The sequence below is a fragment of the Camelina sativa genome, chromosome 9 (genome assembly GCF_000633955.1).
Source record: "Camelina sativa cultivar DH55 chromosome 9, Cs, whole genome shotgun sequence".
In the NCBI taxonomy this organism is placed as follows: domain Eukaryota; kingdom Viridiplantae; phylum Streptophyta; class Magnoliopsida; order Brassicales; family Brassicaceae; genus Camelina; species Camelina sativa.
Window position 1 is genome coordinate 14577112 of NC_025693.1, and position 17973 is coordinate 14595084.

The following is a 17973-nucleotide window of genomic DNA, read 5'->3' on the forward strand; positions in this document are numbered from 1 at the left end:
CATAACTTGTAGAATTGTATCCTAGAATTAGAGAGCTTAGAATTGAGAGAACTAAGTAGTAAACTTAATTTATATTAAAATGATATTGTTGGAAAAAAAATTATATTAAAATGATTATCTTAAAAAGAAAATCAAGCAGGAGTTTAGATTTTATTTATTTAACTTAGTTAATTAATTAAATATAAACAGTTTGGGTTATATATTGGTTAGTGAAACTGATCCGAACCATTCGAGTGGAAGAAACACTTAAAAAAATGGTTTGTATGTAGATGTTGGTTCAGTTTATATCAGTTTAGTTTGGTTCGGTATAAATGTCCACCGCTAAATGAAAAAGTAACGGATAAAATTCTCTACAATACCTTCATTTGTATATATATATTTTTTTGTTAAGAAAAACCATCTTCTCGATCATCATTTTCTAAATATATATATATATTTGTAATGAAGCCGTTACTTCATATATTCTCAAAAGGAAAGATGAAAATCCCAAAAATTAAAACAGTTTTGCCCCAGCCTATCCATTTTTAGTTTACAATTATACTTTAATTTTTTTTTTAATGACACTAAGAATCATTTAAGTCTTACTAAGTCAAATTGGGCGGACAAAGTGGGACTTGGGATTCAATGTCACATTTAAAGCTTCACGTCAGTGGTTACCGGAAACTTTGAAAATTCTTTATTGCAACAATGATTGCAAAACACTATTAATAGTATAAACTTAACAACATATCTTCATCTTCTCAACTGCACACATCAGTCATCAGAAAATATAAGAGATGACGGAAAAAGAAGAAAGCAGCCACTCTGCGGAGGTTGGCACCGTCCGATCCCTCCAAGAAACTCCCACTTGGGCTCTGGCCACCGTTTGTTTCCTCTTCGTCGCTGTTTCCATGTTCCTTGAGCGTCTCATCAATCTTCTCTCCATTGTAAGCACAAAAATGTAGTTATATGTATACAATTCTGAATTATAAAACTTCTTGCTTCTTTTTATAAAATTCTGTTTTAATTTTCTCTAAGTTTTTGGAATTTTTTTTGTCATTTTTTCTTGCAAGAGTAAACTTTAATATTCAAATATATATATATATATATAGTGAAAAAATAAATAAATTAGTTAAGAAAACAAATATTATTTTAAACAATTTCATGTAAGGTACAACTACGATCGTTCCCACAAAATTATTTCATAAATTCTGCTAAATTTTTTGATATTCTTTTTTTTTTAGATTCTTGGTTCGAATCTTTAGATATAAAAAGTTCGATTCTTCTTAGAATGTAGATATGATATGTTAATGTGAAGTTTACATGAGATGGGGTATATATATTAGAAAAATATATATTATACAAAACACATACATAAGTTGAAAGGAGTAGACTCTGGCCAATTATATAAGTAATAGTTTATTATATTTTTGTCACTTTTTTCTTATTTTTTGCTTGCAGAGACTTAAGAAAAATAGAAAAACATCTTTACTTGAAGCATTAGAGAAGCTCAAATCAGGTAAAGCTCTGCCCCGTTAATTCGTAGCAAAATCATTTCATTAATAAAAGCTCACACATAGTTGTTTTCTGTTTTTTTTTTTTTTCTTGAGAAAACAACCTATTTTGTTTATGACACACTTATTTGTAATATCTTTCCCAGTTTTCTTAATCACAGGATATTTTTTAATGTTCTGTGAGGGCAGTTCTAATGGTGCTAGGATTCATGTCACTGATGCTAAACGTGACTGAAGGCGAAGTTTCGAATATATGCATTCCCATAAAGTATGCAAATCGAATGTTGCCTTGCCGTAAAACCATTTCATTACATGATAATGATAATGATGAAGCTGATGAGGATGATGATCATCATGACAACTTTTTCCATCATTGTTCCAAGGTTCTTCTTGATCTTTAGATCCTTGCCGTCATTTTTCAATGTTTAAGTTTCAATTGTCTTTTTAATCCGAAGTGGATATATATAACGTATATAAGGGTTCTATACAAAGACTTTAAGCTCGATCGACAAACTAAAATTACTAATCACACACTTTAATTTGCGGAATAAAAAATGGAGGAGATAGGAAAGAAAGATTCTAAATGTCAAACAATTTACTTTGACGTTGACTTGGAGTCTTTGGAGTTTGGAACATATACATATCGTCGTTAGCGAGAGTCAACGAAATAAAATGATAATATATATTAATTGACTACTAATAATCAGTTTATTTAAATCCAAATTATATTATGGATATATTCTGATTTTCACGTGATGAAAATTAGTATCGTCACTCAATGTTTGTAAAGGAAACAAATTTTAATAAAACTAACTCATAATGAAAAAGAAATGTGGACTTTTTCTTTAAAGCATTTACTGATTGCGAGCTAAACTAATCTGACTTGGTCAAATTGAAATTTGCAGGGGAAGACGTCACTAATATCACAAGAGGGTTTGACTCAGTTGAGTTTCTTCATCTTCGTGTTGGCTTGTATGCATATTCTCTACAATCTTGCCGTTCTTCTCCTTGGAATGGCCAAGGTAACGTACTTACACTAATTTATGCAATCAAATATTATTACATCATATCTACAAAAAAAAAACTGAAATTGTTTTACTTAATTTATAAGTATTGTGTAATAAATCTAAGATATGGTTTTTAATTATTGTAGTCAATGCCATGTTAGAGCAAATTTTATTGGTCAAATCGCTTGTGATAAAACAACTGTACAATTCATATATATATATAGCAAATAAAACATGTATTATAACATAATTTTTTTTTGAAAATAATACAATTCTTTATCATATTAAGTGTATCGTTTACATAGAAATTTTTATATACGTAATACATATAGATGAGGAAATGGAAATCATGGGAGAAAGAGACTCAAACAGTGGAGTATCTAACATCAAACGGTGAGATTTTGTATACGTAATTACATGCAATATCACTTATTTCTTATTCCATGAAATTTAAGGTAAATTAAATAATTTTCTATGTAATTTAAAGATCCTAATAGGTTTAGAATGACAAGAGATACAACATTTGCTCGACGACACTTGAGTTCTTGGACTGAAACATCAATGCAACTTTGGATTGTAAGTTAGTAGACAATCTTCATCTTCTAATCACTTTATTAATTAGCATATGTCTCAACTACAAAGATTAGTAATTACAATTATTTTTCTTTCTTAGAAATGTTTCTTCAGGCAATTTTTCAACTCGGTGGCAAAAATAGATTACCTCACACTGCGTCATGGTTTTATCTTTGTTAGTATCTCATTTGTTTATCAATAAATATTTTAGAAAATAAAATTTTATATTAATATGTTCTTTTGAATATTGATGCAGGCTCATTTATCATCAAATAATGCTTTCAACTTCCAAAAGTATATACAAAGATCTTTACATGAAGATTTTAAAACTATAGTTGGTATCAGGTATTTAAAAATGGATTTTTACAATGTTTTATATTCTTATTTGAATGTCACTTAATGTGACAATATCAAATTAATTTTCTATAAATTATTACAGTCCTTTGATGTGGCTAACTGTGGTGATCTTTATGCTTCTCGACGTTTACGGTAGCTTCATTTAAATTTCTATTAGCTTAAAGTAAAATATAAAGTAGTGATTATTCATTTTCATCTTACCTTTTTGCTTTTTCCCTATAATCATCATCAGGTTGGAGAGTATACTTTTATATGTCATTTGTGCCACTAATTGTAAGATTTTACTTAAATGACCAATACTTCGTATTAGTGTTTGTGTAACTAGAAAAATTGATGAATTAATATTGTGATGTAGGTAGTTCTAGTGATCGGGACAAAACTAGAGATGATAGTAGCGAAAATGGCGGTCACGATTAAGGAACATAACAATGTGATTAGAGGAAGCCCTCTCGTTGAGCCAAACGACAAGCATTTTTGGTTCTCCAATCCTCGTTTCCTCTTAAGCATTCTACACTACACGCTGTTTCTGGTAATCTTGTCTAAAATACATGTCGTCTTTTATAACATTTTTGGCACATATTAATAAAAATGGAATTTTGGTTTGACAATGATACAGAACACCTTCGAGATGGCCTTTTTTGTGTGGATCACTGTAAGTTTAATTATTGAGTTTCCATTGAAAAAAAAAGAAAAAAAAAATTAAAATATCTTATGTATTTTTGAATTTTAATTATGAAAATAGTGGCAATTTGGGATTAACTCTTGCTACCATGATAACCGAGAGATCATCATCACACGAATTGTATTAGCGTAAGCACTACAATTTATTTATTTTATTCCAACAGTTCATTACATTTTCTTTCAAGCTCTAAGAAACGAAATTATGTTTTTGTATTATAAATTATATATCGTTAATTGTATATGATTTATAGGGTGACAGTCCAAGTCTTGAGCAGCTACATTACATTGCCTCTATATGCACTTGTAACTCAGGTAATTAACTTCCTAAATATAACTCTTACTGCTTTTAACGAATGGTATTGCATTTATATACAAATTATTATTCTTAGTGTAACATAGTGATCTGAATTTCATTTGGATGCATGTCATGTATGCATAGATGGGGTCAAGCTACAAGAGAGTAATCTTGGAAGAACAAATAGCAAATGTGTTCAGGCAATGGCATGGTAGGGTTAGAGTCAAGAGGAAGATAGAAAAAACTCCGGAAACAAACAACGATAACGATAATAATGGTGATATCGATTTAGGTGAGAGTCCAACTCAGTCAGAAGTTGCTAATGATTTCGGATCTTTGGGTAAACAACCACATATTTTACAAGAGATACCGGTACACAACCAAACTGAAAGGTGATAAGATGAATATAGAGTTCATCTTTACTATGACGTATCAAATGACTAAACACTAGGGTAGCCATATGTTTTAGTTATAGACTTACATATTTAAAATAAGGGTGTGTTGGTGTTATGTGAAGAATGATGGATTAATGATGGTATCTTGATAACTTGTCACACATAATGTGACTATGGATGCTGAATTTTCACTTAAATAGTATATTGGTATAGGTATTTGGATACTTGTTCGAACATTCATAATCTCATTCCTTTCCAATGGCTAAGTCCCTAAAATCAATGTTTAGTCGGTTTGATATTGTTTCTGGTGAAAATAACAAAAGTTGTGAAACATAAAAGTATGGTTGGATTGGAAGTTATATTTTTTATTGGGAGGTTACTGTGGACATTGTAAATTATATATACTTGTACAGAGTGAAAATGTCGCATTGGCAAGAAAACATACTTTTCTCTATTGTTCTTTGAAAAGCCCGCGACCGATGACAATCCTTCTTATCTCGCTTGTTCCCGCACCGATTTCATATAGCTTTGCATCTCTCAGAAGGCGTCCTGTTGCATATTCGTTTATATATCCATTTCCGCCTAAACATTGTATCGCCTGAAACATCAAACCAAAACCTCTTAGTCTCAAAGGACAGGTAAGCAATATACCCAATATGTGTAGTTATGTGCCCTTCCAAGTTTTGTTTTGCTGGTAATTATTAGAAAGACAGATTACAACTCTTAAAACTGGTTTTCCGGTTCAATTTAGTTTTCCTCGCTTGTGTGACAGAAAATTTAAGCTAATGACTACCTATAGAAATGGACTAAGATATTTGAGATATATGTAGGAGAGTAAGGATAATTGACCTGTAAAGCGACTTGAGTTGCTCTTTCGGCTGCACAGAGAATAGTTCCGGCGCAGTCCTAGAAGGTAAGCATATACACAAGAAGGCTGGTGTTATTAGGTTACGGTGGCAGTGTCAATGTTCCCATTGTATTGGTACAGACAATGGGAACAATAGGACGTGTGACCTCTTCCTATACCTGATCATTTTCTGTACCAATACCTATTGTCCATAACAGAAAATGAGAAGAAGGGATTATTTATTATCAAATTACCTTTGGGTCAATGTTCCCATTGTCACAGTCCCTAGCAACAGAGTAGACGTATGACCTGAGATGCCAAAGAAACATTTTTTTTGCTTGAGCTACATTTTTCTGCTGTATGGGAAAAACAAATTCCACACTACTGAGAGAAGTTTTCTTTACCTTGAAGACTGTAATGCAGTGTACATGTCAGCAACTTTGCCCTGAAATTATTCAACCAACTTTTTAAAATCAAAGTTGAGATATTTGGAGAAGTTTAGGTGAAGGATGATCGAGATCAACCTGTATAAACTGTAATTCTCCAATTGGACGACCAAACTGTTCTCTCTGGCGAATATAAGGAAGTACAGTGTCAAGGCATGCCTGCATGATCCCTAATGGCCCAGCTGCCAAAACAAGTCTCTCCAAATCCAGACCAGACATCAGAACATACACTCCTGCACGTGCAAACCCTATGGTCATCAGACTAGTATAGAGAGGGGACTTGTAGCCTCGACTCAAAAAATGTACAAGTAGCAAAACATGTGGTGGTGATTACTAGATAATCAGATAGTAGATCATCATATACTAGAAAAAACAGACCATACAATGTAAATTATCCATTAACCTAGAGAATAAGAGTTATAAACAAAACAATGAAGTTGCGTTAGTAACAACCTTTTCCTTCCTTGTCAAGAATGTTTTCTTCAGGAACAAAGCAATTCTCAAAAACAAGCTCGCACCTGCTCAGAAGAGACAGATGTCAGAGGAAAAGAGGGATTTAATTTACACAGATATTTGTATCTTGAGTGAATTGGGATTACGTATCGCTTCCCCGCATTCCCAGTTTGTCCAACTTCTGAGCTGTACTGAATCTGCAAAGCCACCACAATATGAAAGCAAAGCCACCAGATTCAGTACTTTATTAAAGATTATAGAACGTCGGTTCCAACAAGATTGAGAATTCACATACCCATCCATTCCCTTCTCTATGATGAAAGCCGTGATCCCTTTAGAAGCTGCTTTTGTGTCAGTTTTTGCGTAAACAATCTGATCCAACGAAAAAAAATGGTAGGTATAAAATATGTTAAAACTAAACAAAAAAATGTATCAAACAAAATCAATCTGAGAAGGTAACAATATAAGCTAATCTATATTACCAGTGTTTCAGCAGACGGACCATTAGTGCACCACATCTTGTTGCCATTTATTATATAACCACCATCTACCTTATCAGCCTTGCATTTCATGCTGACAACATCTGAACCAGCTGTGAAGAATTCAAAAAACTAGAATCAGTATGCATCAGAATAAAGCGGTCACTGTATGTATGTATGAGTGTGTGTCCTCAGTCCATACACTCTCAAACTTCATCCAAACGGTATGTATCTTACCATTGGGTTCACTCATTGCTAGAGCACCAACATGCTCCCCACTGATCAGCTTCATAACAGTAAGTCATTAATTAGCTAAACTCTAACGAGATTTCAAAAACAAAAGTCAGAGGAAACATAAAAAAGTTCACAAATGAAGAAAACTAAACTAATCAATATGAAATAACGGTCTTTCTTCCATTCATAATAAGATGAGATTTCTAATACAGGTTTTATTTTCTGATAAAACCATTAGCATAGCAGTGACAATACTAAATAAAAATCAGATAAACAATACCTTTGGCAAATATTTCTGCTTTTGGGCTGTAGTTCCATTCCTCACCTGTTAAAAAGTAGTAATAAATCTTCTATCTTGGCCTTAAAAATCTCAGAAATTGCAAAAGAGAACTAGTGAGCCATATATATGTTTACCAATTGATTGATGCAAAGGTTGGAATGGGCACCATAAGACAGAGCAACTGACCCTGAGGCCCGACTGATTTCCTCCATTGCTATACAATGATACAAGTAACCAAGACCTAAACCTCCATATTCCTCTGCAGGTAAAGGATTATACGATTAAGTTCCCGTTCTAAACATTAAACATAAAAAAGGATTGAAACGTATTAATCTATGCTAGGACAAAGATCTACCAGGTGCAGTGATTCCATGGAGATTGAACTCACCCATCTGCTTCCATAAGTTAACATCCTAGTTTGAAAAAAAAAAAAAAAAAGTATGAAAGATTAGATTTTGGTGAGATACATAAGCAACAAAGACATAAGCAACAAAAGTCTCAAGACAGACCTTTGGAAATGAATTAGTTTTATCGANTAGAGCACCAACATGCTCCCCACTGATCAGCTTCATAACAGTAAGTCATGAGTTAGCTAGACTCTAACGAGATTTCAAAAACAAAAGTCAGGGGAAACATAAAAGAGTTCACAAATGAAGAAAACTAAACTAATCAAAATGAAATAACGGTCTTTCTTCCATTCATAATAAGATGAGATTTCTAATACTGGTTTTATTTGCTGATATAACCATTAGCATAGCAGTGACAATACTAAAAAGGCTCAGATGAAACAATACCTTTGGCAAATATTTCTGCTTTTGGGCTGTAGTTCCATTCCTCACCTGTAAAGTAGTAATAAATCTTCTATCTTGGCTATAAAAAACTCAGATATTGCAAAAGAGAACTAGTGAGCCATATATATATGTTTACCAATTGATTGATGCAAAGGTTGGAATGGGCACCATAAGACAGAGCAACTGACCCTGAGGCCCGACTGATTTCCTCCATTGCTATACAATGATACAAGTAACCAAGACCTAAACCTCCATATTCCTCTGCAGGTAAAGGATTATACNTTCTCCAATTGGACGACCAAACTGTTCTCTCTGGCGAATATAAGGAAGTACAGTGTCAAGGCATGCCTGCATGATCCCTAATGGCCCAGCTGCCAAAACAAGTCTCTCCAAATCCAGACCAGACATCAGAACATACACTCCTGCACGTGCAAACCCTATGTTCATCAGACAAGAATAGAGAGAGGGGACTTGTGGCCTCGACTCAAAAAATGTACAAGTAGCAAAACATGTGTTGGTGATTACTAGATCATCAGATAGTAGATCATCATATTACTAGAAAAAAGTAGACCATGCAATGTAAATTATCCATTAACCTAGAGAATAAGAGTTCAAAACAAAATGATAAGTTGCATCAGTCAGAACCTTTTCCTTCCTTGTCAAGAATGTTTTCTTCAGGAACAAAGCAATTCTCAAAAACAAGCTCACACCTGCTCAGAAGAGACAGATGTCAGTGGAAACGAGGGAATTAATTTACACAGATATTGTTATCTTGAGAAAATGGTGGTTACGTATCGCTTCCCCGCATTCCCAGTTTGTCCAACTTCTGAGCAGTACTGAATCTGCAAAGCCACCCCAATCAAAAATGGATTTAAGGAACTCACTCTCTAAATTTTGTTCCCTTAACTCGCCCTCTAGTTTCCCTCCTTCTTTTTCTTTATTAAAGATTATAGAAAGTCAGTTCCAACAAGATTAAGAATTCACATACCCATCCATACCCTTCTCTATAATGAAAGCCGTTATTCCTTTAGAACCTGCCTTTGTATCAGTTTTCGCGTAAACAATCTGATCAAACCGAAACAAAATGGTGGAAAATATGTTAAAACTAAACAAATGTATCAAACAAAATCAATCTGAGAAGGTAACAATATAAGCTAATCTATATTACCAGTGTTTCAGCAGACGGACCATTAGTGCACCACATCTTGTTGCCATTTATTATATAACCACCATCTACCTTATCAGCCTTGCATTTCATGCTGACAACATCTGAACCGGCTGTGAAAAAATTCAAAAAACTAGAATCAGTATCCATCAGAATAAAGCGGTCACTATATGTATGTATGAGTGTGTGTCCTCAGTCCATACACTCTCAAACTTCATCCAAACGGTATGTATCTTACCATTGGGTTCACTCATTGCTAGAGCACCAACATGCTCCCCACTGATCAGCTTCATAACAGTAAGTCATTAATTAGCTAAACTCTAACGAGATTTCAAAAACAAAAGTCAGAGGAAACATAAAAAAGTTCACAAATGAAGAAAACTAAACTAATCAATATGAAATAACGGTCTTTCTTCCATTCATAATAAGATGAGATTTCTAATACAGGTTTTATTTTCTGATAAAACCATTAGCATAGCAGTGACAATACTAAATAAAAATCAGATAAACAATACCTTTGGCAAATATTTCTGCTTTTGGGCTGTAGTTCCATTCCTCACCTGTTAAAAAGTAGTAATAAATCTTCTATCTTGGCCTTAAAAATCTCAGAAATTGCAAAAGAGAACTAGTGAGCCATATATATGTTTACCAATTGATTGATGCAAAGGTTGGAATGGGCACCATAAGACAGAGCAACTGACCCTGAGGCCCGACTGATTTCCTCCATTGCTATACAATGATACAAGTAACCAAGACCTAAACCTCCATATTCCTCTGCAGGTAAAGGATTATACGATTAAGTTCCCGTTCTAAACATTAAACATAAAAAAGGATTGAAACGTATTAATCTATGCTAGGACAAAGATCTACCAGGTGCAGTGATTCCATGGAGATTGAACTCACCCATCTGCTTCCATAAGTTAACATCCTAGTTTAAAAAAAAAAAAAAAGTATGAAAGATTAGATTTTGGTGAGATACATAAAGCAACAAAGACATAAGCAACAAAAGTCTCAAGACAGACCTTTGGAAATGAATTAGTTTTATCGGTTCTTTCGGCATGAGGAGCGATAACATCTTGCGCAAACTTGGATACACTTTCTTTAAACTTCAGTTGCAATGCAGCCAAGGGGAACAACAACAACAACAACAACAACAACAAAATGTCACAAAAACCATCAAATTCACTTAATTAAACACAAACTCTTCTTCTCTTATATGTCTTTAAACTACTTTTCAAGGAGCACATGCCACCATGATTAAAACGATACCGTTTTTTTATCACCACCAACCACAATTGCAACGGCAAAAAAAGTTCTGACTAATAGAAATCAAGAATAATAGAAAGAAGGTAGAAAGAACCTGTAACTGAGTATCGTCGAAGAGGAGGGAAGATGATAGAGACGAGAAGGAGCTCCTCCGAGTCTTGACGGCGTTACCCAGAATCGATCTCGCTGCGAAAAACCTCTGCATCTTTTGATGATATACACGGGGAACAAGAAGAAGAAGAAGAAATGTGTTTGGTATAAATTAGCCAAAATCGGCTTTTTTTTATTTAATCAGAGAGACCCAAATTTTTTTTTTTAAGTTGTAATTTGAGTTTTTAATAATAATTGTGACAATAAGTGATAAGGATGGGATATGAGCAATGAGTCATGATGATGGTCTAATCTAGTTCCGTATACCACTTTGTTATTATTTACTACTACTACTCTCCCATTACCATCTTTGTCATCTTCAACAACCATACTATATCTACATTGTGGATTCGAATTCAGGTCGGGTTTTTCCGGCCAGGTCATCTTTCCTCGGATCCGAGTATTATGGCCATGCCTATATGATATCTATGAATAACAACATTGAGGTGGCCATGCCTAGTTTTATGAATAAACATTAAGGTACCACTAAGGCACTACATCACATTTGCATTTCTTACTGCAATATAACACTGACACTGTTCTATCGAAAAACATTTTCAACTTCGGGTCGATTTTGGTTACTATTTCCGAATTCAGGAAGTTAAAAAAAATGGTAATAAATACCTCAATGGCTATGCTAAATATATACTTCCTATATAAAGTTTGTCCCAAAAAAGAAAAAAGAAAAAAACTTCATATATTATATAATGTTGTTTCCTAAAAAGAAGTTTGTAAACAAAAAGAAGAAGAAGAAGAAGAGCTGGTTTCTTTACTATTCAACAAAACAAAGAAAAAGGTAAAACCCACATTTACAAAATGCTTGTTTCCTCTACTTGCCCATATCTGTAGTAACCAACTTTGAAGTTTGATGTAATTATCGACGTTTCCTCTTCAACAACCAAAAAAAGTCCTATCGAAAATAACAATTACTGACCAAAAGCTTCCAGTCCTTCATTAACTTTGTATAATAAACCTATTTACTCCTTTGCAAATAGCATCCTGCAATGAGACAGAGAAACTTCAGATTCACAGTGATGCTATTAGCTTCAGAGTTGTTGATCAAGACTTAGATTAGCTTTTTTTTTTACCTTCCATGAATAAACAAACAATTTGAGGTACATGTCATTCTGAATCTGAGTCAGTGGTGAGAAACAGTCGGGGTCTAACGGAACGCTTCTTCCTAGGAAATGAAAACGGGCTATCTGATCTCTGTCTACTTGCCTTCTCTTGTTTACTACCCTCATTAATTCCAACAAGCAACGACGCTGCAAACAAGTTAGATAATAGTCAGTACCAAATTCTTGTTAATTCAGACCGCTCCTATTCATATGTACAAGACCCAACAACCCAGACAAGTGAAGGACATCTACATGCGAATTAGTCATAAGTACAGAGAGCCGGTATTCAATATCCCTTGATGTTTCAGGAAATTAAGAAAAGCAAAAATCATTTTCGGTCAGGAGAAACTAACCTGTTTCTGACAAAGTATCCAAAGCACCCTCTCTTGTCGACGCTGGGTTGTTTTCATTGACTTTGTTTACACCTATTGTCTCTCCCTGATTACCAAGCCTTAGAGAGATCCAATCATCACTAGGGGTTCCGTTTGACATCTCCGCCTGGTTTCCTAAATCAGACTGAGCTGAGTTATCTGGTCTTGTTGGCAGAAATATTTGAAGTGATCCATTGTTTGTATTTGCTTCACGTCGTCCAACCGATTCTGAAAACATAGGAATAGATGGCATTGACGTCTTTTGAGCTATTGTGTAACCACTACTTACTGCAGGAGCACGGTTCGATGGACCAGGCTCCAAACTAACTAAACCCTCTGATACATCAGCGTGAGATGCAAATAATTGGAACCCCGGGCCTCCTTGAGTTTCCGAAGAAAATTGCCACTTTGGCATATCATAATTTTCGCAAAGTTTGGTAAAATGATCAAAGCCCGAACTGCCTCCAGCCATGGTAGGGTCTTTACTATATGAGTTAATACCATTGATTGCAACATCATTTTCTTCATCAGAATCACTCAAAACGATGGGTTCATTATTACTTGCCACTGCTGCTTGATGATTCTTATCACTAACGTTGTAGCTTGGATTTACATTCGTGGATAAAGAACCAAGCTCCATCCCATTGTTTCCAAGCTCAAAGGTCCCAAGAGCATCCTGGTTTACGCTATGGTCATCGCTATCCCTACCACTTCCAGTTGAGCTACTACTCATTGGTATAACATTTTGCTCCTGATACTCAACCTTATCTTCCCTATTACTGGAAGACAACCCACTAGTATTAGGTTTGCTAACTTCGCAATTGCCATTGCAATTCTTCCTTATTCCAAGTTTCAAAGGGGTTGGACCATCTGAGCAACCTTCTTGTTCAACTGGTTTTAGAATTTCCATCTTGGGTTTCATCTCATCAACCGTTGGGATGAGACTACCATTAGGTAGTCGCCACGGCGGGAGTTCCCCCATTTTTCTGCGCTTGCTGTCACTTTCAAGCTTCACACGCCAAGAACCATCAGGCTTAATTTCAATATCAGCCAACTCGTCATCACAATGTCTCATCTGCATGCAGCAAGACAATCATTATAAAGGTACTTAAATGAATAAACATTGAAGTCATCAAGAATTACAACATCTACAAAAGATTACCATTGATGTGATACGGTTAAAATAAGGATCTACAATTATATGCTCCAGACAGTAGTTCTTCAGACAAATAGGACACTGCCACTGTAGTTAAACAAACCACAGAACATATAAAATTAGTAAAACAATAGGAACAACCCAATTAACCAGACTATAATAGGATACCTGCCTCTCTGGAACGTTGATTCAGCTCTACAAACACCTCAAGGTCAAAACATCCCATGTGCACACAGGGTTTAAATCTCCCAGCAACTTTCATCCTAGAGCCGCTCATCTAGTGACACCAACAGAAAGGTAACACTAATCAGTCTAGAAACGTACACATAAAGACCATCAGATAGCCATGAGATAAACAGAACTATCGGATTGCAAACAACCTATTAAAAACGAGATGTAATCTACTAAAGGAACTTACAGGACACCGGAGATTGACATCAAAGAAATCTGCGACAACCTCAATATCACTGTCACCGTCGGCATCATCATTTCCAGTTGCACCTCCGATGCATCGGCGTACACGCGAAAGAGCATTTTCAAAAGGTTCACCTTTATCCTCATCCGGAATCATGTTTAAGACCTAGAATATTAAAAAAAAAAAGGTGAGTTTATAGGAAAATCACAAGAGTAAAATAGATACTGTTATGAGCCTTTAAGAACACTAGAAATAGTGATGAAAAATATATTGAAAAAGAATATGAAAACTGATTTTACAACATAATAAACAATACTTAGCAAAACTATATATAGCCAACAAATTGTAGTCAATTATGCCATTGCACCATGGATTTAAAAAGACCAGATCTGACTCAGCTCAGGATCAAAGACAACATTATATAGCCTACAAATTATAGTCAAAATAGAACTGGGAAAACCTAGAACTTTGATTGCAACAGTAACGTAACCCTCATACATATTAACTTCCTTCGCATGCACATGCTATTTCTTCTCGCACAACAATGCCATAAACATTAATTCATTTTATTTTTCCAACGCACTGACTCTAGTTTTACTGTTAACTGTTTTTTAATTATTTCTCATGCAACATCTTATCAGTAAATACAAGTACCTGTTGCAGAGTCCGTCGTTTCACAAGTCTTACACCCAAACAAAAAATGCGGGAGTCACATCTACTCAAGGATATCTTGTTAATTCCCTCCCTAACACAATGTGTGATCTGCCAAAAAAAAATGTGATGGGTGTATACTAGATTACGAACAACTTGATATTAATTTTAGAGAGAGCAAACTATTCCATGAGAACAAAGAACTGTTACTGAACAGAGATGAAAACATACAATAGGTCCATCATCGCGGCCATTGGCCCCCAGCAGCTGTGACCTTGGTCGGTCAATAGCACGAACATGTACACCTATAAAATCGTAACAACTTAACCATGAATCCATATCAGATAGCAGAGAGCACATTTACTGAGATCTGCAAACCATGATCCTCATATTCCTACGAACACGCTAATAACACTAACTTAGTTAGCATAGCATCCCATATGAACTGGACTCACATACCATTGACTTGCAGATCAGCATATTGAGGCCACTGCATCCTAAATATAACTTTGTCATTCAAGAGCATACACCAAGCCTGAAAACAAAACAAATTGAACTGCAAATTAGAAAACACACATATGTATGTAGTGTACATATTTAACCTACTTATTAAACTAACAACCTGAACATCGTACTCATGCTTCACCAACAAGTCTTTGTCTGCCCTTGTTATTCGAAATGTTCTGTCCACACTCGGCATAGGGATTAAACTGAAAATTGTGTCGCAGTATTAGAAGGACACACATCAGTTATCATTATAAAGTTGAAGTAGGTGTTGTGAATCTAGCTAGGAAATAGCCATGGTTTTTTTTCTCTAAAACCTAAAACGAAACAGAAGTCCAGCTAAGAAAGCTAAGTGACTACGGTTCACCTTATCCCTCAACTGAAATTAATCCCACATCCACAAACAGTATGCAGACTATAAGACTAAACTATAATGCTTCTTCCCTCCCCAGAAAAAAACAGACGACACAAAGCAGATGATTAATTAGGGATTGCATGCATTGAAACTAATCTAACTGGAGGATGGAAGTAATGAATTTAAATTTCCACTGAAGTCCTCCGGCTTTCCAAACTAATAAGTACACAAATCTAAATATGATAGTTACAACAAAAGACTTGGTGTACATACCCATCAGTTGGGATTATCGTTGACGTCAACCTCACAGGATACAATGGATGCGCCATTGTGACCCAAAATCTGCACATAAAAGACCATGTAAAACGCAAAAAAAACATGCATCAAGGGGAAATATAAATAAACATTTAGCCATTTCCCAACCAAGAGAAGTTTATGAGGATCTTACGGGTCAGCACGGGTAAGTCGGCATATTGCACAGTAAAATGGTTCAGGAAGAGATTGATTTACTTCCATAGGCTTCTCCGGGATAATGACACAGCCAACATGCTCCCAGACATGGCATCTCGGATCCTCGCACTTAAATTTAAAAAATCGTTTATTGAAAACCAGAAGGTATTACCAAAATTTTAGTAAGCCATTATACACCAAGAGATACTGCCAACTCAAACAGGAGTGGAGACAAATACTTTGTCACAGACTTACTTGTATCATTGACTCTGTAACTAGTGAGCTTCCACAAATACACCGAACTTTGATATCTTCAGGTTGTCCCTTAACTTTAACATTACTGATATCCGAACTAACTTGTCCTTTAGACGTTACTTCACTTGCCCAAGATGCTTGCATTTTCCTGTGGAAACACACAAAATTATTGCAGTAAACCAAAAAAAGTAAATCCATGGCTACAGCATACATGTCATAAGAAATCCATGGAGAAAACATGCATGTCATAAGAAAACATGCATGTCGTAAGAAATCCATGGCTACAACATACACTCACCTATATCCATCCTCCACTAGTTTTGCAACCCTTTCCCTTGCACTGGGATCCCTTTTAGACCACAACCTTCCCGCTTCATTAGATAAGGAGACAAGCGCTTATCAGAATACTCAAAAAAAAATTTAATTACACAGTTCACGCATGAATAAATAAACATGAGTGCGCAACATACCAGGCTCATCAGAAAGAATAGTCAAAATCCGCTGAACAAGGTCCTGCACAAGCAAATGGGCAAAAAAAAAAAAAAAAAAAAAAAAAATCACATTAACATCACTTAACCATCATAACCAATAGCAAGTGGAAAGATTAGCAAAAAAATTTCAAACCTGCTTTCTTCCTTGTCTAGAAAGTCCCATCTGAGCAAGCACATCTTTGAGCTCTTTCATCCGGAAATTTGCAAGTTTCTCCTGAAATACACATATCATTTAACAAATTTGAGCTCATGTAAAAGTAACAAAAACCCTAAACAAAACCTTCATAAGACCCATCATTGAAAATAAAATAAAAATCAAATTCTTCAGACCCATCATTGAAAATAAAATAAAAATCAAATTCACAGAGCCATCATGAACAAATTACTCCTGAAATATACATATCATTTAACAAATTTGAGCTCATGTAAAAGTAACAAAAACCTAAACAAAACCTTCATGAGATCATCATTTTTATATTTAAAAAAAAAAAACAAACTTTTCAGACCCATCATGAGCTAATTACTAAAAAAAAAAAAAACGCTCTTTTGGAAATTTCCTTCTCAATATAATCTTTCCCTAATCTTTATCAACCCGTCACAATCAGTTTTTAATAACCAGTATATAAACAAAACTATCAAAGTCAATATACCTTGCAACTAGTAACCAAATCCATCTCTTAAACTCAGACAAACGATGACGCCTCAGTTCAAATCGCCGAAGTATATAGTCTTCGTACAGCAACCGATCTATCAAAAAAACAAAACAAAGAGATGAATCATTCAAAATTAGTAATCAACTTGAGTTCCAAAATCAAATCCAAGAACAAAGCAAAATTGAAGAATTACCCAAAGATCGGATACTGCATATCAAATCATTAAACAAACTCATTAGAATTAGTGCGCTACGGATTCAAACAACGCCGACAAATTTTGCTTCTTTTTATTTTAGACCAAGGAAGGAAGGAGGAGACGGAAAGTAAACGATTTTACAGAGATAACCGGAACAAAATCCGTTTATATCAAATCCGGTTTAGTTTACTACTACAATACACGTCCGGGTTAAGTTCCGTTTATATCAAATCCGGTTTAGTTTACTACAATACACGTCCGGGTTAACATGTACACATAAAGATACACGAAATTCTACTTCTACACCCAAAAAAAAACTCACCTAACTTTTTGTCTTCTTCTTCTCACAGAATCGTATCGTAATCGTATGTTTTGTTACTTTACTATCAATCAGGTTTATTACGATTTCGCCACGTCAAAAAAAGACAAGCCGTTGGATCAATTGA

General features: G+C 34.8%; 3 protein-coding genes across 6 annotated transcripts; 1 reads left to right on the forward strand and 2 right to left on the reverse strand.

Moving 5' to 3' along the window:
* On the forward strand, positions 701–5231 carry LOC104710994 (MLO-like protein 3). 3 transcript variants are annotated; one of them, XM_010427657.2, is made up of 15 exons: positions 701–926; positions 1441–1498; positions 1683–1876; positions 2399–2515; positions 2833–2893; positions 2988–3076; positions 3174–3248; positions 3330–3418; positions 3513–3562; positions 3663–3703; positions 3786–3959; positions 4047–4082; positions 4173–4240; positions 4363–4423; positions 4551–5231. In XM_010427657.2, the coding sequence occupies exons 1-15, from the start codon at positions 777–779 to the stop codon at positions 4800–4802; spliced, it is 1515 nt and encodes a 504-aa protein (XP_010425959.1). In that variant the 5' UTR covers positions 701–776; the 3' UTR covers positions 4803–5231. The 3 variants fall into 3 exon arrangements, with proteins under 3 accessions (XP_010425959.1, XP_010425960.1, XP_010425961.1); XM_010427658.1 differs by having other exon boundaries at positions 895–926; positions 1640–1876; XM_010427659.2 differs by having other exon boundaries at positions 908–926; positions 1655–1876.
* LOC104710993 (isovaleryl-CoA dehydrogenase, mitochondrial) lies at positions 5146–11077 on the reverse strand. Of its 2 annotated transcripts, XM_010427654.2 has the most exons (15): positions 10857–11077; positions 10519–10602; positions 10367–10424; positions 10146–10270; positions 10012–10056; positions 9735–9783; positions 9500–9609; positions 9320–9396; positions 9123–9173; positions 6548–6612; positions 6173–6327; positions 6053–6093; positions 5903–5957; positions 5651–5707; positions 5146–5399 (listed from the first exon to the last, which is right to left on the reverse strand). In XM_010427654.2, exons 1-15 carry the CDS (start codon positions 10965–10967, stop codon positions 5253–5255), a joined length of 1230 nt encoding a protein of 409 aa, XP_010425956.1. In that variant the 5' UTR covers positions 10968–11077; the 3' UTR covers positions 5146–5252. The 2 variants fall into 2 exon arrangements, with proteins under 2 accessions (XP_010425956.1, XP_010425958.1); XM_010427656.2 differs by lacking the exons at positions 9123–9173; positions 9320–9396; positions 9500–9609; ... (4 more) ...; positions 10519–10602; positions 10857–11077 and adding exons at positions 6694–6744; positions 6843–6919; positions 7030–7139; ... (1 more) ...; positions 8335–8379; positions 8468–8592.
* Positions 11590–17673, reverse strand: LOC104710995 (E3 SUMO-protein ligase SIZ1-like). The gene is made up of 18 exons (XM_010427660.2): positions 17525–17673; positions 17329–17425; positions 16812–16892; positions 16658–16700; positions 16486–16558; positions 16188–16335; positions 15931–16061; positions 15756–15824; positions 15246–15333; positions 15083–15158; positions 14855–14928; positions 14627–14734; positions 13976–14137; positions 13730–13834; positions 13564–13644; positions 12384–13476; positions 12001–12177; positions 11590–11911 (listed from the first exon to the last, which is right to left on the reverse strand). Exons 2-17 carry the CDS (start codon positions 17350–17352, stop codon positions 12035–12037), a joined length of 2499 nt encoding a protein of 832 aa, XP_010425962.1. The 5' UTR covers positions 17353–17425; positions 17525–17673; the 3' UTR covers positions 11590–11911; positions 12001–12034.

Bases quoted from the DNA above. Each gene is read 5' to 3' on its own strand.
- LOC104710993 (XM_010427654.2), bottom strand. From the start codon at position 10,967: ATGCAGAGGTTTTTCGCAGCGAGATCGATTCTGGGTAACGCCGTCAAG. The intron at 9,610-9,734 runs GTAAGATACATA...ATTTTTTCACAG, and splicing joins AGCAATGAGTGAACCCAATG to CCGGTTCAGATGTTGTCAGC. The intron at 9,397-9,499 runs GTAATATAGATT...CGGTTTGATCAG, and splicing joins GTCCGTCTGCTGAAACACTG to ATTGTTTACGCGAAAACTGA.
- LOC104710994 (XM_010427657.2), top strand. From the start codon at position 777: ATGACGGAAAAAGAAGAAAGCAGCCACTCTGCGGAGGTTGGCACCGTC. The intron at 2,516-2,832 runs GTAACGTACTTA...TAATACATATAG, and splicing joins TTCTCCTTGGAATGGCCAAG to ATGAGGAAATGGAAATCATG. The intron at 3,077-3,173 runs GTAAGTTAGTAG...TTTCTTTCTTAG, and splicing joins CATCAATGCAACTTTGGATT to AAATGTTTCTTCAGGCAATT.
- LOC104710995 (XM_010427660.2), bottom strand. From the start codon at position 17,352: ATGGATTTGGTTACTAGTTGCAAG. The intron at 16,701-16,811 runs GTTTGAAATTTT...TTGCTTGTGCAG, and splicing joins CTAGACAAGGAAGAAAGCAG to GACCTTGTTCAGCGGATTTT. The intron at 13,477-13,563 runs GTAATCTTTTGT...TGCTGCATGCAG, and splicing joins TTAACCGTATCACATCAATG to ATGAGACATTGTGATGACGA.